The sequence below is a fragment of the Colletotrichum fioriniae genome (assembly GCF_027942845.1).
Source record: "Colletotrichum fioriniae strain IMI 355084 chromosome Unknown scaffold_7, whole genome shotgun sequence".
Lineage (NCBI taxonomy): Eukaryota > Fungi > Ascomycota > Sordariomycetes > Glomerellales > Glomerellaceae > Colletotrichum > Colletotrichum fioriniae.
Genome location: NW_027076843.1, coordinates 1,888,638 through 1,905,523, shown reverse-complemented (window position 1 = coordinate 1,905,523; position 16,886 = coordinate 1,888,638). Strand labels below are relative to the sequence as shown.

The following is a 16,886-nucleotide window of genomic DNA, read 5'->3' as shown; positions in this document are numbered from 1 at the left end:
TACCATCGAAAGCGCAAGGCCAACCTTCAGAGTGAGTTCGCATGTTGTACTATCATAGGCAGGCAGGCCGGCTCAAGGTGACTTTTTTTGCGATATTGGATAATACCGCGGAACGTACACCTACCTTAGATAGAGGTGGCACTTGCTGACAGGCACAAATCCAGGGGGCGAGTGCAAGTGCAACTGTCAACTGAGGTGGTGACATTGAACTTTTGTGTTGCTTGGTGGATGTACCCATACTGAGTAGTCAAGTACGGATACTGCGTACGCCGTAAGGTAGTGTACCTACCTTATGATGGATCCCTGCCCACCTTTTCTTAAGCTTTGGGAAGGAAGGAAAAATTGGCCCTGGCGGATGTGCTTTTCCCAACTAGCGTAAGACGCAAGAAATAGAGTCAGAATTGCCTTTCGCTTCTTTTCTGACTTTTTTTGTTTGCCCGAACGAACTTCATGCCTTGTTGGACCCTGGAACGCCCTGCTCCTCCCCCCCCCCCCCCTACTCGTCTCGTACACGTGTGTTAGGAGTGCGAATACTCGGGCTGGTCGATCCTCTTCATTCATAAACCATGCCGTTACCTTCCTCGCACGCTGAGGCGCCATCCACTGCTACATCTATGCCCAGCCAACAAGATCACCACCACCTTACGTCTGCATCTGCGTCTGCTTCTGATTCTACTATTGCTGCTGCAGCTCCTACTGCTTCTGCTCCCCGCGGCGACGAAGTCACCGCTCCTCTTTCGTCAAATCAAGGTGAGTGCACGAGACACAGGACGCTAAACCGAGATGGTCCTGGCACCTTCTGCCTCCTCTCCTCGACCTTCTCTTTCATACCATGCGCTACTAGGTACACGTACTATACAGTACAGGCATCAAGTCCGATTGCCTGGTGTAGCCTGGCCCTTTCTTCACTTGTCCATCCTCCACCTTTTTTTTTATATCTATTCCCATGTGCCTCCCCCCCAAATTGCCCCAACAGAGACAGAAGTGGAATAGGTGGTAGACTGAGCAAGGGTCTGGACCATCTTGGCTTGCCCGCCGACACTTGACTCTAATACCTACCTATTCGCACACGATGCCAGACAGTGGCTCACACTACTCCAACACGACCCCCCTTCTTCTTCTTCCTTTACCCCGTTTTCATTTTGTTCACGACACCCTGGATGCGGTGCATGTTGCATGACTTATGAGTGTCGTGTTGCACAAAACCAAAACAGCGTACAGGCCATATACCGGTACATGACAGGATTGATATAACTGACAGTCCAGCCCCCTTGGAAACCAACATCAGGCCACCCGCGGCCGCGACCACCACCCCAGTCCCAGTCCTGGTCCCGGTCCCAGATCCAGACGTCGGCGCGCCCCAGCTCCATCACCCTCACCCGCACCACCAGCCCACCCCGCACGCGACTGCAACGGAGACGGCTGCGGCTGCTGCTGCTACGCCGCCAGCATTAGCTGCTACTGCTACTCCTACGCCCGCGGCAACCCTGCCCGGAGCTTCACTTGCCCTTCATATAAAGCGGACGGCACCCGCTCCCTCGTCCCTCGACTCGCCTCTCATGCCTCCTGCTTCTCCTCCGTCGTCAGCTGCGCCGTCGGCCAACCCCCCGTCAAAGCCAAATCCACACCCTTCCTCCTCGAACTCCAAGATGCTCTTCTCAGACATGTACAAGTCTCCACGCTCACCGCTGGCCAAGTTCCGTCTGTCCATGTCACAACAGCCTTTGGCCTTGGACTTGCCCGACTACGATCCTGATCTGCTTAGCAAGGACAAAGAAAAGCAAAAGGCAGCTGTCAAGAAGTACTTGACCGCCAAGATTCGCAACGATTGGGAATTCGTCTGGCCACCAGTCGTACCCCAACCCCAAAACGGCGATGCTACACCCGATGTTAGTGCAACACCCGAACAGGACACCGCCGAGAAACCGCAACAAGAAACTTCTGAACCGAAGGTCGAAGCTACGGCGACCTCGAATGATGAAGCCATCCACACAACAGACAGTGAAGAAGACGACGACGACGAAGAGGAAGATAACGACGCTGAGTCTGTCTACAGCACCGTCTCAGAAGACGCGGCGCGTTTCAAGCCTCGCCTAGAATGGGTGTCTGATCTGTCCGACGAAGATCCTCCCCTGTCTCTCTCTCCTTTCCGTTTCGACAGCCCCGATGCAATCGGCGCGACAGTCAAGGCGTCTATAGCAGACAAGCGTGCGCGGAGACGGCGAGCCCTGCGCGAGGAGATGGAATGGAATGAAGGGTTGGCTTGCTTCGAGGCAAGGCGCAATGCCTGGACAGGCGCAAGAACGGTGCGCGTTCGCACAAAGCCCGTTTCTCCTACGCAGACGTTCTCCCCTCTCTCCCCACGCCGCCTCTTCTTTCGCACCTCATTCTCTCACCCTCAGCCCGCTCCCGCCTCACCAGCGTCGCCTGCGCACTCTCTGCAACAGCGGGTGAGCAACGAAGCCTCGGCCGCTGTATCAGACGGCTCTGAGCTCTCAAAGGACCCGTCCAAGGAACTCACCGCGATCAAGTCCAAAGAGTCTCAAAAGTCGACGGCATCTCCCACGTCAACGACATACCCCGTCGAGACACTCATTCCTGTTCCAGCGCCACTGCTCCCACCGGGTAACCCAATGCGCGCATCTATTACTCCCTCCGTGTACATTTCCTTGTATGAGAAGGTGATAGTCCACGCACTGACACCCTCCTGTCCCGTCAACTTGTCAGACATGATCCGGGCGTGCGTGGTTGGCTGGAAGCGGGACGGCGAGTGGCCACCGAAGCCCTCAGCTGCAGAGCCCGGTATTGTGGCCGTACGGCGGCGGAAGAAGTCAGTGACGGACGGGCAAGGCCCGAATCCCACTCGTAGGATGAGCTTCGGCTTTTTGGGCAGAGGCGAAAAGACATCTGAGGCTCAGGACGACGGCACGGGGAAGGGTATTAGGAAGAGCCTCCAAAGAGTCCTGGGTCTTGGGCATCACCATACCGCCTCCACTGGCTCCGCCAATGGGGGTAACAACGGCACATAAATGGGAAAGGCGTTGGCATTGTGCAGGCTTCTTCTTTACGAAGGATGATGATTATGATGAAAGGAGATTTAATACGGATGATCTTTCCCCAATAGGCATTTCGAAGGCACAAAAAGGGCTTGATATTGGAGGTTCCATGGGTTGGTGACTGCATGGGACGGGAAAGTTGTTCTTGCGACAGATACCCATTCAATTCAGTAGTTGGACAGTCGGTGGCAGCGTGTCACGTTAATGAACACGGTTCTCTTGGTGCATAACATGGGTTTAATATATTGGTTTGCTATTGATGACATGTCAACACGGACCAGAGCTCAGTTGCTAGAAGATGTACCGTTCGTACCTTCAACTGCAAGGTAATGGATTGTATATCTAGACCATGCATAGTCTGGAGGTTGCCTAGTGGACAGACTGTTCTGGGAGAAGTAAAAAAACAACTACCCTACATGGCATCAGCATGGTAACTACGATGTGGTTGAATGAATGTGATGTTGACAAGCCATATCAGTACATATTTGCATAAATGGAAACTACATGATTTGATGCTAATCTACGAATGGAAACTCACTGCAAAGACCTTGCTACAGGAGGAGGCAAGCAATACAACAACACTCACCTCCTTCCTGGAGCCAAGCATGTGTTCCATGCAGATTCAGATCTTAATCCTGTGGGAAACTTCTTTCCAAGATTTTAGATGGACTTGCCTTTGTATGCTTCCTCCTCTTCTCCTTTTACTTTTCTCCTGTATTGAAACCCTGGTACATGAGCGTACAATAGCTTCACGAGTGACCGGCACTCTTGAACGGCAGCTTCCTACTTTGAACCATCCAGTTGGTGGTATCTTGTCTTTCTTTCAGTTTTAGCCGCTCCTCAAAGACCAAGATCAAGACTGAACACCAGTGTGAGATCAAGACAAATGCAAGTTGGTTGCTTGAAGAGATCACCTGTTCAGTACGAATCACTTACTCACCTCTATTTATGCGAAGCTCACTGGGGACAGAAAACAACCGGCAGAGCCCCTGATCCTCTCCTATTAATTTGGCCGGCTGCCACACATAGACACCGTAAACAAGCCACCATCGGTGAACGCAACTTGATGGGACCCCCCTTCACTTCACCAATAACCCTATGTGTAAAGAATAAACTGTGGATAGTCGTGACCACTGATTCTCTTTCACGCACATGCTGACCGGGCATGGGAAAGCGTCACTTCAGATTTCAAGAACGTAAAAAAATTTAAGAAAAAAGAAGGAGTGAACCCTTCCCCAACATAACAGTAGCAATTTCATACGTATAAGACTCTTGATAAAGTATAAGAATAAGAACGCTAGTTAATTGAACATGAGATCCTACACAAGGGACAATGGGCCTCGGAGCAAGTCATCGACTGCCAGATGTCCGTGAGGTGGACTCTGTGTAATACAGTTTGGACCTGTTTAGTTCATGAAATAATATGGGATATCTTCCTCTTCCACGCATGGTGCATTGCAGCAGCTTTTCCTCCTTTCCATCAGGCTCGCCAAATTAGGTACGATGTAATCCGTTCAATCACGTGAATAAAGGCTCCTAGAAGGCTTGAATAAGAGCGTAACGATTGAACGGGCTGAGTGGGATACGGCGGCAATCTTCTTCGGTGTTGCCTTGGATCATGTGGCAGAGCGACTGGGTTCGCAAGGAGACAATGACGGATGGACCTTTTATTCACTTGGGAAAATCCATGATGAGATTCTTTTGTTTTCCAGGCATTGTTCCGGAACTTCTTCTCTATCCGGCTCGCCCGAGTGGACACGACGTATCCGTTCACGAATACGTTCAGAACGAGAGTTTACTACGCATTAGAAATGGATCTGATTGAGGAATGAGTTTTGGTAGGGGTAAATCATAACTAAAAATAATTCATCAGCACCATCATCAACATCATCATCGTCGTCATTGGAGACAGCCAGCCTCATCTGGTCCGACTTTGCCGGATCGGCAACGGCCTGGCGGAGACAGACTACACCCTACGGCGATCGATCCCCCTTTATATACCGGAACAGATTCATTTAGATGCGCAGAATGGACCATAAATGAGACTGAGGAGTCGAGTCTAAGAAACGTAAGACGGAAGAATGTCGCCGCCCACACCAACGGTGGATAAACTGATCATGTGGCTGTCAAATTGGATCCGAAGACCAGGAGTGAGATGTCATTGTAGGCAGCCCAATATCTCTAGATTACATCTAAACCGGGAAAGGGGAGAAGACTGCCGGCCTGTGCTATTTCATATTCTAGAAATTTAAGAGTGATTCAGTCATTATTTTGGTCATCAACATGAGCGATAAGCGGAAGAGCATTGTCGCCTCTGGCAAAAAGACGGCCCATGAACTACTCGAGTATCAGGTGAGGCATTATTGCAGAATGACCTACAGTTTTCGACCGCTTTGTGAGACCAAGCTAGAACATAGATCTATCTATATGGGGCAACTGGCCTCTTTTTGAATCGCTTCAATGTTTTCCTCTTGGTACCCGTATTTGTATTCGACTGAACGAACTCGACGTAGATAGATTCCTTGCCTTGAACGTCATCCTGTCCATAGCCATGAATATCTGGCCTTGTCCGGTATGATGCTTTGACGGGAATGAAAGTGTGGCAATGCGAGTGCTGTGATTTCCAGCCGTTCTTGATCTTACTATGGGCTTAGGACGTCTGATGAACGTGGCAAGCCAGGTCGAAGGAGTTCAGCATCTTGCCCATGGAAGGTTTGTCTGTAATCTCAATCACTCAGCTCCCTATGCATGTCTATCTATCCTTGCAATAAGCTGGCGGATGGTGTACACTCTTCCAAGACGCAACGGAGAAAATCGGCATCAGCATTCAACTTCTTTGGAATGCTGACCTGTCTCGACCTCAAGAGCTTCTCATCTAGATGGACCCAGATACCGACTTACTTCGAAAAAAAGGTAGACGACAAGAACCACGAGTTCGGACTTGAGGTATCCTGCAAGTATTTTGATGACGTTGGCCATTGAAGGTTCAAAGGTGAAGGCGGCACTCGTCACTATAAAATATTTACTCATACTAAAGTAATTTCCGCCGCCAAGTTACACTCTTTATCATCTTAGAAATATTCCGACTGGAACACACTCAATAGACTAAATGATATTAAAGGGCACTGTCCGTAAGTCAAAGAGGATACGGAAATTCCTACTTTTCGCTTATCCTATAAAAGGAAGCCTCGTCTGGACGGTGGGCTCCCAGCAGCAGATTGACAAGGAACTGGCCACGGTCCGCAAGAAGCGTATGTATGTATGGCCGACCGAGCGCCTGGAGCAGACAGAGTGAAGCGGCCCCGACTTTCCACATCCGAGAAATGAAGATGAAGCAAGAGATCGTGTCGTTGCGTCGATTGGCAACCTAGGGTACGTGACATCATCATTTGTACAATGAAAAGCCGAAAGCTTGTCTGGATCTGATGAAAAGCGGAACAAAATGCATACGAATCACAAGCTATATGGGATACAATTACGAGCATGTCACTAATCGGGAAGCATGGCGAGTCACTTGCATGGTGGGACAACGGCTGAAGAAATAAGGAGATTCTCTCAACTACAAGAGGAATTAAGTAGATTTCTTGGTACACAGCTCACAAAAGAGACTTGGATTGAGCTAAGAAACCTCCCCGTTCCATCGTTCCTCTTCTATACACAGGCTCAACGCCCCAACTCTCGACGTCATTTGGTATTTTCGTCGCGAATCGTTTAGTTCTTCTCCAACTCCGCCAGAATCTTCTCACCCTTCTCCTTGGCCGAGGCGAAGTCACCGACCATGTAGAAGGCACCCTCGGGAAGGTTGTCACCCTCACCAGAGAGAATGGCCTTGAAGGAGGAAATGGTCTCCTTCAGGTCGACCAGCTTACCCTCGATACCAGTGAAAACCTGGGCGACGGTGAAGGGCTGGGACAGGAAACGCTGGATCTTACGGGCACGCTCGACGGTGAGCTTGTCAGCCTCAGAAAGTTCGTCCATACCAAGAATGGCAATGATATCCTGGAGAGACTTGTACTCCTGGAGAATCTGCTGGACGCGGGTGGCGGTGTCGTAGTGGTCCTGGCCGACAATACGGGGGTCCAGCATACGAGACTTGGAGTCAAGAGGGTCGACAGCGGGGTAGATACCCAACTCGGAGATACCACGGGACAAGACAGTGGTGGCGTCCAAGTGAGCGAAGGTGGTGGCGGGGGCGGGATCAGTCAAATCGTCAGCAGGGACGTAGACGGCCTGGACGGAAGTAATGGAACCCTTCTTGGTGGTGGTAATACGCTCCTGCATACCACCCATGTCGATGGCGAGGGTGGGCTGGTAACCGACGGCAGAGGGGATACGACCCAGAAGGGCAGACACCTCGGAACCGGCCTGGGTGAAACGGAAAATGTTGTCAATGAAGAGCAACACTGAGGATTTGTTAGCCATATATTTCAATGTCAAGAAGAGCGGATTCTCAACTCACCATCCTGTCCCTCCTCGTCACGGAAGTACTCGGCAATAGTAAGACCAGTCAGGGCAACACGGGCACGGGCACCTGGGGGCTCGTTCATCTGACCGAACACCAAGGCGACCTTGGACTCGCCATCAAGCTGAATGACGGAAGTCTCCTGCATCTCGTGGTACAGATCGTTACCCTCACGGGTACGCTCACCGACACCAGTGAAGACGGAGTAACCACCGTGGGCCTTGGCGATGTTGTTGATCAACTCCTGAATGAAGACGGTCTTGCCGACACCGGCACCACCGAAGAGACCAATCTTTCCACCACGAGCGTAGGGAGCGAGAAGATCGACGACCTTGATACCAGTGACGAGAACCTCGGCGGTGGTAGACTGGTCGATGAACGCAGGGGGCTCGGTGTGAATGGGAAGGCGCTTCTCGGTCTTGATGGGGCCACGCTCGTCAATGGGGTCACCAGTGACATTAATGATACGGCCCAAGGTCGCCGGACCGACGGGAATGGTGATGGGGGCACCAGTGTCGGTGGCAGGGCGGCCACGGACGAGACCTTCGGTACCTAAGGGGATTGTGAGTACGAGCGCGAAAAACTTTTTCAGGGTAGGATATACGAACCGTCCATGGCAATGCAGCGGACAACATTCTCACCCAAGTGTTGCTGTGCAGACGTGTCAGATGAAACTCGACTTTTGCTAATTTGCAGTGGATATTTTTCCAGCTGCCAAAGGTACGTACCGCGACCTCAAGAACCAGCTTCTGGTCGTTGTTTGTCGTCTCGAGGGCGTTCAGAATGGGAGGGAGCTTGGCGGTGTCGAACTTGACTGTATCCACGCGTCAGTATTGATGATTTCGTGATGGTCGAACCCCTTTAAAGGGTTTTCTTCGGATAGTACGAACCGTCGACGACGGCACCAATGACCTGTTGGTTTGTTGTTGTCAGTAACCGACATCGCCCTCGGGTCAACGGAAGGGATGAACGAAGCCATCACTAACCTGGTAGATCTTTCCATCACCGACACCGGCAGTGCTGGCGAATCTGCTGGAGGCAGGGAATCTGAAGGTGGAAGGTCTGATGGCGCGAGGAGCGGTCGCCGCAAAGGAAGGGCGAGCCGCCCGGGCGAAGGAGGAAATGCCGCTGCGAGGGACCGGTTAGCTCAATTGGGGCCAATTGAACGCGAGATGGTTCAAAAAGTCGATCAGGTAGTTGGTACCAACCTCTTGAACATCTTCACAGATGATTAAGGGCGACTTCGGATGGGAGTGGAGAGGTGATGGTTGAAAGTTGGAGGAGGACTTAGGAGGAAGTGAGCAGTTTTGCTCGGGATGTACGCTTCGTCGGTTAGAGCTTTGCTCGGGGGCGTCACGTGACCGGAATCTGGGTAGGAAAAATTACCTCGCTGCGCTAGTCTCGATTTGGATGAGCTCCTCTCTCCGGGATACACCGGGTCCACGCTCGGGTTCAATTGGAGCACCCAGCCTGGCACGTCTTGGGAGCTTCGCCCTCAGGAAATGACGGGAAACTTTTTTTCTTTTGGCCTGGCTTCAAGCTGCCAGACTCGGCCTTTCAACCTGGAATTGAAGGATTCCACTCGGCGTGGGGACTGTGGGTGAATCTTGCAAATGTTGGGGCCTTGTTGCCTTTCCCAGGCTCTCCAGGCACTGAAGAAGAGAAAGGACTCCGGTACGGGCTCCCAATGCCTACGTGTCCCCGATCCCCCGGGTGACGAGAGCCGTCGCCCCCAGGTGCCAGCTTTCATGCACGCCTCAGTCCCTGACTCCCTTCCTCCCCTCCGAACATCGCCATGTCCGTCCGAGCCGAGGTGTCTCCGCCGACAACTTGACATCTGCAATTGAACCTCTTACTATACCTTAGTTGACAACTCCACTTATGTTATGTTTACCTATCAGGACTTCAATAGTATCTGTATTTACACGGATGTGATGCCGCAGCAATAATGTTTTTTTCAGAAACATCAAGTACTTCACGACGGACGAGGAGCAGTCTTCATGCATGATTATTCTCATTCCAGTGCATGACTAACTCAACTCAAGCACCTTGCCAACTCCAGGACTCCATAGCAGGGGAAATGTATATAACAGGAGGTCATTGTCTGCGACCGCCTCATGCGCCACTCTGGCCAGCTTCGCGATACTGCTCAAAGGTGACATCGTGTGGCTGCGATCCAGGTTCAGCATCCTCGTCGGCCATCCGCCGCTCTAGTTCCATACGGCCGTCCTTGCCCCAGTATCCAGCTTTCTCAGTGCCCTTTACGCAACCTTCGGTGATCAAGACGTACGACATGGGCGCATCGAAAATCGGCTCTGCCAGAACTCTCTCCATCTCCATCTTAAGGCCTCGAGCTCCAGTCTCGGCCTTCGCAGCCCGTTCCGCAATTGCATATAAGGCTTTTTGCGTGAAGCGTAGCTTGGAAGGGTATGTCTCGAATAGAGCAGTGTATTGCGCAACCAGAGAGTTGCGCGGCTCAGTCAGAATTCTGTAAAGATCGTTCAGGGATAAAGGGCTAAGTGCACAGATGTTGTGCACTCGACCAATCAGTTCGGGAATGAACCCAAACGCCTGCAGATCCACTGGCGTTGTGAGGTCCAAGGGAGTGTATGCTGATGCCGGTGCCTCGGGGTCAACATGCGGCAGATGCGAGAACGATTGGCGCGGTAAGTCGTGCTGATTGCCGGCGAGGCCATGTTTTCCTTTCAGCTCTGAGCCGAAGCCCATGGATGGCTTCGATACTCTCCGTACAATAACCTTGTCGAGACCAACAAACGCACCACAAAAGACGAATAGAATGTTTGTCGTGTCGATTGTGTACTGGTCGACCTTGCCCTGCGGCGGAGTCGATTGAGGGGCTGACGTTGAGCTCGAAGAAGTATAGTTTGTTGTAATAGGAGGTGTCGATCGTGAAGAGCGGTTGTCCTTGACGTTGATTGTTACTTTGGAGCCCTCGACTAGCTTGAGTAAGGCTTGTTGAACGCCTTCTCCGCCAACGTCGCGGCCGTTCATGCTCTCCCTTTTCGCCAGCTTATCAAACTCGTCCAGGACAATAATGCCCTGCTCTGTAGCTTTGATGTCGTAGTTCGATTCGATCAATAGTCTCTCGACGCATGTCTCGACATCCTGTCCAATATAGCCGGCCTGTGTGAATCCATTGCAATCGGAGATCGTGAACGGTACGTTGAGCTTCTTGCTTAGAGTTCTATGTCATGTTAGACTTTCAGCAGGCATTGAGGGTATTCATGACAACCCTACTCTAGTATGTATGTCTTTCCGACACCAGTGGGGCCGATGAGCAGCAAGTTGCTCTTGTCTATCTTGACTGGAGGAGGGGTTGCAGGTTCCTCTGCAAGATAGGACCCGTCAAAACCGGTGGACGACTCATAGCCTTCGTCCAGGTGTTGCGCAGATTCAGCGTGACCAGGGAACTCATCTTGGGGCCACTCGTCATCAGCAGGGAAGCGCTGGAAGGCAGATTGACGACCTCGCTGACCTTGAACAGGATGAATGTCACGCCTCTCGAGAATGTCTCTGTCTCGGGCATAGCGTTGCCTCTCGGCCTTTTCTCTCTGGAGTTTCTCCTCGTGTTCCTGGTGCCTTCTCCGCCGCACCCCTTGATAGTGGTTGAAGATGGTGGAGCAGATGGTCTTCTTTGCTCGATGTTGGCCGACAACATAGTCGTCTACACGCTTCTTCAGATCTCGGGGATAGAACTGCGGAACTCCGAAGTTGTTCTTGTTGAACATGGGCCCACGTCCAGTATCACTAGTCGGATCATAGCTGCTTGTGAAACCAGAGTTGAAATCTTGTGTACGTCTTGGGGCGGTTCGAGCCGCGGAGGAGGCGGAGAAGGTACGCTTAGCGCTCGAGAGGAGTAGGCATCGTGCGCATGTGTAGGCCTGCGGCCTCGTGGATAGAGCCATTGTTGTGGGTGCCCGGTCAAGGGACCATAATCAGATAGCCGCCGTGATATTCGTGAAGCTCGTCGATATCGGTCGTGGTCTCCGTGTTTGGGGGATGTCGGTAATGATGACGGGGAGTCCGGTGACCGGAGGGGATGTCGTGAGAGTGTGGCTGGCTCGATAGATAGGCCGGATAAGGGACCTTGCTCAGAGCTGTCGGCGGTCCAGTGGCCCGGATGCGGGGTTGAGGAGCTGGAGCTCCAGCGCAGCAGCGCTTAGGAGCGGCTAACACTGGGGAAAGCTCCCATCAGCTCGTTGTTCGAGAATGGTTTCTAGATTGCTCACCTTCCTAAAGTCAATTCCCATTGCATCGAAGCTTGCGTTAGCTTGATATACCCCGGCCGCGATCACTAGCATATCTTGGATTCTGCCCTATTTGGGAGTGGGAATCGAGCCAGGTAGGACCGATCAAGCTCTCGGTGCGAAGGTACAGTGGCCCATGTCCATGTCCGAGTCTGGGCTGCCTATCAATACATCTAGCAAAATACTGTAAATAACTGGCATTATAGGTTACTACGGCTGTCCATCAGAGCTGAGAGACAAGCCTGCACATTGAAAATCCGTGGACAGATATGGGAATGAGTTTTGTATTGTATTGGAGAGCAACAAAAGCCTGAAAGGTGTTTTGATGGTTCTGGAAACAGCCGTCTCTAACGGTTTCCCAATGCGGACCGTGAAATTCAACGTCGGTCTACAGAATTAGACAGTACTTTTCTTGACTGTAGGTAGTCATGTAAGTTGCCATACCTATCGTTATGTAGAAATATACAGAGAAATGTGCTGGACGACTGGGCCATCTGGTGAGAACCACCCGAAACAACGAAGTTGCGCCTCCAGCCCACCCCAGAGTTCTTGTTAGCAGAAAAGCTCCACCACTATGCGTCTGGCATGCAATTCTCAGAGGGCCCACGACGTATCGGTGATGGCATTTGGCGACGATAACGACATATCGGTCCCACCAACGCTGATATTGATAACTCGTACTCGTCTCCCCTGCTCCCCCTTCCTCTTCTTACTGGTTGATGGAGGGCATTACCTATCGACGTTACCCTCTTTTCCTCACCTCGAAGGAGCAAGGTGTAAAAACCGGCAAGCAAGCGACGCCTCCATCAGTCCATCAAGTGAGAAGACGGGGTTGCCGAGCAAATTCAAGTACCAACGCGGAGTTTCAGCCGCTAAAAGAAGTGCCTCAACCTTCAGCGTTGCCTTTTCGCCTTGGACTCAGGCTGGATCAACTGGCACACTGGATGAGCGCTGTGGGTGTGCCACCCTTCCGGAGGTGGCGATGAGTCCAATCGGCTGCGCGGCGCCTTGGTCGCTCATCAACCCGTTTTGATTCGGCCGGTGAATTTTTTGTTGTTGAGAATTGAGATGCACCAAACAGGCATCCCCAGGGAGGGGGTTTCGAGTGGCGGCAGCATATTTTTTCTCGTTCCTACCTTGCCTTAGCGCCCTGCCACTTCCGATGGAGCAGCAATTCTCGTTGAATTGGTCGCACCAGCCAGACCAACCATCAGTGAGGTGATCAGAGGAAGGCCTGGACTTTTGCCCCGTGGGTACCAGGTGCTTCTCCTATCGAGATGTATGGGGTAATACTTTTGGCTACCTTAGCATACATAGTGTACTGACCGGGCTGCTTTTGCGAGATGCGAGCTCCCAACTGCGTTGCCCCACGACGTCATATCATGCACAGCGCCAATTGATATACCTTGAGCTCTCCCTTCCCATCTTTAGTTCTGTGGTTTGGAAGGTTAAACCCATCCCAAGCTTATCCCGGCAGTGCGGGGGAATTATCAGGCAATCCAAACAAACTGTCACTGGCATTCGTCCAAGAAAGCAATCATCCGTGTTTATTTCTCTCCCTTGCATCTTCCTTCTCGACACCGTTGACCGACCTCTTCTCTCCATCAAGTCCAACATCCAACGCTTGATCGAGAACCCCAGACTCGCTCAATTCCTGCAGAGATTGCTCCCAATCTGCGCATTCCTTGCTTAGCTCCAGACCCCTACCGACCTACGTTAGGAAAGGCGTGAAATCTCCATCTAGCTCAGGTACTTGCTTGGCTCTGCCGTCACATAGCTGTTCTACCATACCTTACCTCACCTCACCTTACCTCAACATTTTGTGCGGGGAGCTTTCCATTGCTTCCAATCCACCCCCTCGCTGCCTCCTTCTCTCTCACCTTACCCTGCTTCATATTGCCGACCAACTTTGAACGACACCTGACGTGCTCTATCTGCCCTATTTAGATCGAGTTCAGCTCAAACAACCGCGGTTCTGCCCCGCACCATCAACTTCGTCTTCCCACCGCAAGCTCCATCGTCATCAATCAACATGGCCGCTGTTGCTCAGAACTCTGCCAATACCATCGCTCTGAACGGACCGAGCGGTGCTGCCGATGGCTTCCCAACCGACGGCACTGGTAAGCTTCCTAATCATATCTACTTGTAGGGCCATTGTCTAAAATATGCCAGGCGTTGTCAAGCTTGACCCATGGCTGTCGCCTTTTCAGGAATCCTTGAAGAGGCGCTACTCCCGCGCTCAGGACTGGATCAAGAAAATCAATGACACTGAAGGTGGGCTCGAGAAGTTCTCCAAGGTAGGTCAAGTGAGCTCGTATCTTCCACCCAAGAGCTAAGTTGGGTGAATAGGGCACCTCACTCTTTGGATTCAATGTCGACCATGACAACAACATCATTTATCGAGAATGGGCACCCAACGCCACTCAGGCTTTCCTGACTGGTGACTTCAGTGAGTTGAGTCGCATCTAGTATAACGGCACACGCTGATTGGGTGGCAACAGACAATTGGGACCGGAACTCACATGAGATGAAGAAGAATGACTTCGGAGTTTTTGAAATTACTCTTCCCGCAAACAATGGCCAGGCTGCAATCCCTCACAACTCCAAAGTCAAGGTACGCTTATTTCACAGGATTTCTGAGGCGTGGTTGGGCTCACATCATTATAGATCTCCTTGCAACTCCCCAGTGGCGAGCGTGTCGACCGACTCCCTGCGTGGATCAAATACGTGACGCAAGATCTGTCCGTATCTCCAGCTTATGATGCTCGTTTCTGGAATCCTCCTCCGGGAGAAAAGTACGAGTTCAAGTACCCGAGGCCACAAAAGCCTCGCAGCGCACGCGTATATGAGGCTCATGTGGGAATCTCATCACCCGAGTTGCGCGTTGCAACTTACAAGGAGTTCACCCAAAACATGCTGCCCAGAATCAGAGATCTCGGATACAACGTTATCCAGCTCATGGCAGTTATGGAGCATGCCTACTATGCCAGCTTTGGGTACCAGATCAACAACTTCTTCGCCGCTAGCAGTCGTTACGGACCACCGGAAGACCTCAAGGAATTGGTCGACGTGGCTCACAGCATGGGAATCACTGTGCTTCTCGACGTTGTTCACAGCCATGCCTCCAAGAACGTTTTGGATGGACTCAACGAATTCGACGGCACAGACCACCAATACTTCCACGAGGGAGGACGTGGCCGCCACGAGCTGTGGGACAGCAGGCTGTTCAATTACGGTCATCACGAAGTCATGAGATTCTTGCTCAGCAACCTGCGGTTCTGGATGGATGAGTACCACTTCGATGGTTTCCGTTTCGACGGTGTGACGAGCATGCTCTACCAGCACCACGGTATCGGAACGTAAGTGCTAGACATGGCTGAAAACACTCTTTGGGTAACTCTTTGCTGACGACGATAGCGGATTTTCTGGTGGTTACCACGAGTACTTCGGGCCAGATGCTGATGAGGAGGCGATTGCTTACCTCATGGTCGCGAACGAACTGCTGCACTCATTGTATCCGGAAGTTATTACCATCGCTGAGGATGTTTCGGGTATGCCGGCTCTTTGCCTGCCGCTCTCCCTCGGTGGTGTTGGTTTCGATTACCGACTCGCCATGGCTGTCCCGGATATGTGGATCAAGATCCTCAAGGAGACGAAGGACGAGAACTGGGACATTGGCAACATCTGCTTCACTCTGACGAACCGGAGACATGGAGAGAAGACGATTGCTTATGCTGAAAGTCACGACCAGGCGTAAGCTGCCCCTTTGTACGAAACTCACGACACTTGAAGCTAACTGGGACCAGGCTTGTGGGTGACAAAACCCTCATGTTCCATCTTTGCGATGCCGAGATGTACACGAACATGTCAACTTTGACTCCCTTGACGCCGGTTATTGACCGCGGCATGGCCCTCCACAAGATGATTCGTCTGTTGACCCACGGACTCGGCGGCGAAGGCTACCTGAACTTTGAGGGCAATGAATTTGGCCATCCTGAATGGCTTGACTTCCCGCGCGAGGGCAACCAGAACTCGTTCTGGTATGCTAGACGCCAGCTGAACCTCACTGATGATCATTTGCTTCGATACCAATTTTTGAACAACTTTGATCGCGCAATGAACACCACCGAGGGCAAGTACGGCTGGTTGGCCGCGCCTCAGGCGTACATCTCTCTCAAGAACGAGAACGACAAGGTCATTGTTTTTGAGAGGGCTGGTGTAGTCTTCATATTCAACTTCCACCCCACTGAGAGCTTCGCCGACTACAGAATCGGCATTGATGTGCCCGGCTCTTACAAGGTTATCCTCAACACTGACTCCAAAGACTTTGGAGGTCACGCGCGGGTGGATGAGGGAACTCGATTCTTCACCACTGCCATGGAGTGGAACAACCGCAAGAACTGGACTCACGTCTACATTCCCAGCAGATCTGCTTTGGTAAGGCTTCCCTCTACAATAACAGGACCTATGAGACTAACAGTGTGTAGGTGCTTGGCTTGGAGTCACCCATTTCCCAACACTCTTAAGCAGTGGTTGTTACAATGAGGGGAAGCAGTGGGCCATGGATAGTGGAAGACGAATAGAGAAAGGGAAAGAGAAGGAGACTTACTTACCAAGCTAATCGCAATTGTCATGAGTTACGCAAAAGCACTGTGTTTCTAGAAACCAAACCAATAGATTTATCACCTGTCCTTTCGAAACTCCTCGCCATTATGGCTTTAACTTTGGCCACCAGCAAGATATGCTCATGGGCAGCCTGTGGACTTTGATATCTCTCCATACGTGATATGATATTGAGTGACAAAGTCAACATAGTCAAGAAATTAGTGAGGTAAACGTGAGTCACCACACGTCCTGATACGGCACCAAGGGCAGACTCGTTTAAAGAAACAAATGGAAATTTGCTTGGAATTCAGCTCTTTTAGTACAGTATTTACACCAAGCAGATTGGGTTGTCCTCGAGTCACGTCGCAAACCCCCCTCAGCCCATGCCAGCCAGCCTTCTACTAGTAGTCATTTAATACATGGGCAAAACTGCCATGGTGTGTGTCGAATTTGTGATTCGTGATTCTAAGAGACGAGATAGGGAAGGGTAACGGG

The 16,886-nt window shown here is 51.5% G+C and overlaps 4 protein-coding genes across 4 annotated transcripts; 2 read left to right on the top strand and 2 right to left on the bottom strand.

The window, feature by feature from the left end:
* Nucleotides 1-1,160: 1,160 nt before the first annotated feature.
* N0V96_006686 (uncharacterized protein) lies at nucleotides 1,161-3,029 on the top strand (the record flags this gene model as incomplete). Its single annotated transcript, XM_065757801.1, has 2 exons — nucleotides 1,161-1,165; nucleotides 1,289-3,029. The coding sequence occupies 2 exons, from the start codon at nucleotides 1,161-1,163 to the stop codon at nucleotides 3,027-3,029; spliced, it is 1,746 nt and encodes a 581-aa protein (XP_065613718.1).
* A 3,738-nt stretch (nucleotides 3,030-6,767) lies between these two features.
* ATP2 (atp2, beta subunit of the F1 sector of mitochondrial F1F0 ATP synthase) lies at nucleotides 6,768-8,737 on the bottom strand (the record flags this gene model as incomplete). The annotated part of the gene is made up of 7 exons (XM_053197769.2): nucleotides 6,768-7,459; nucleotides 7,516-8,070; nucleotides 8,127-8,169; nucleotides 8,247-8,332; nucleotides 8,409-8,430; nucleotides 8,505-8,646; nucleotides 8,727-8,737. 7 exons carry the CDS (start codon nucleotides 8,735-8,737, stop codon nucleotides 6,768-6,770), a joined length of 1,551 nt encoding a protein of 516 aa, XP_053044847.1.
* Nucleotides 8,738-9,633: 896 nt separating this feature from the next.
* On the bottom strand, nucleotides 9,634-11,444 carry MCX1 (ATP-binding protein; the record flags this gene model as incomplete). The annotated part of the gene is made up of 2 exons (XM_053197768.2): nucleotides 9,634-10,723; nucleotides 10,777-11,444. 2 exons carry the CDS (start codon nucleotides 11,442-11,444, stop codon nucleotides 9,634-9,636), a joined length of 1,758 nt encoding a protein of 585 aa, XP_053044846.1.
* A 2,374-nt stretch (nucleotides 11,445-13,818) lies between these two features.
* On the top strand, nucleotides 13,819-16,331 carry GLC3 (alpha-1,4-glucan branching enzyme; the record flags this gene model as incomplete). Its single annotated transcript, XM_065757800.1, has 7 exons — nucleotides 13,819-13,906; nucleotides 13,959-14,083; nucleotides 14,136-14,235; nucleotides 14,288-14,400; nucleotides 14,454-15,145; nucleotides 15,204-15,539; nucleotides 15,593-16,331. 7 exons carry the CDS (start codon nucleotides 13,819-13,821, stop codon nucleotides 16,329-16,331), a joined length of 2,193 nt encoding a protein of 730 aa, XP_065613717.1.
* Nucleotides 16,332-16,886: the final 555 nt, after the last annotated feature.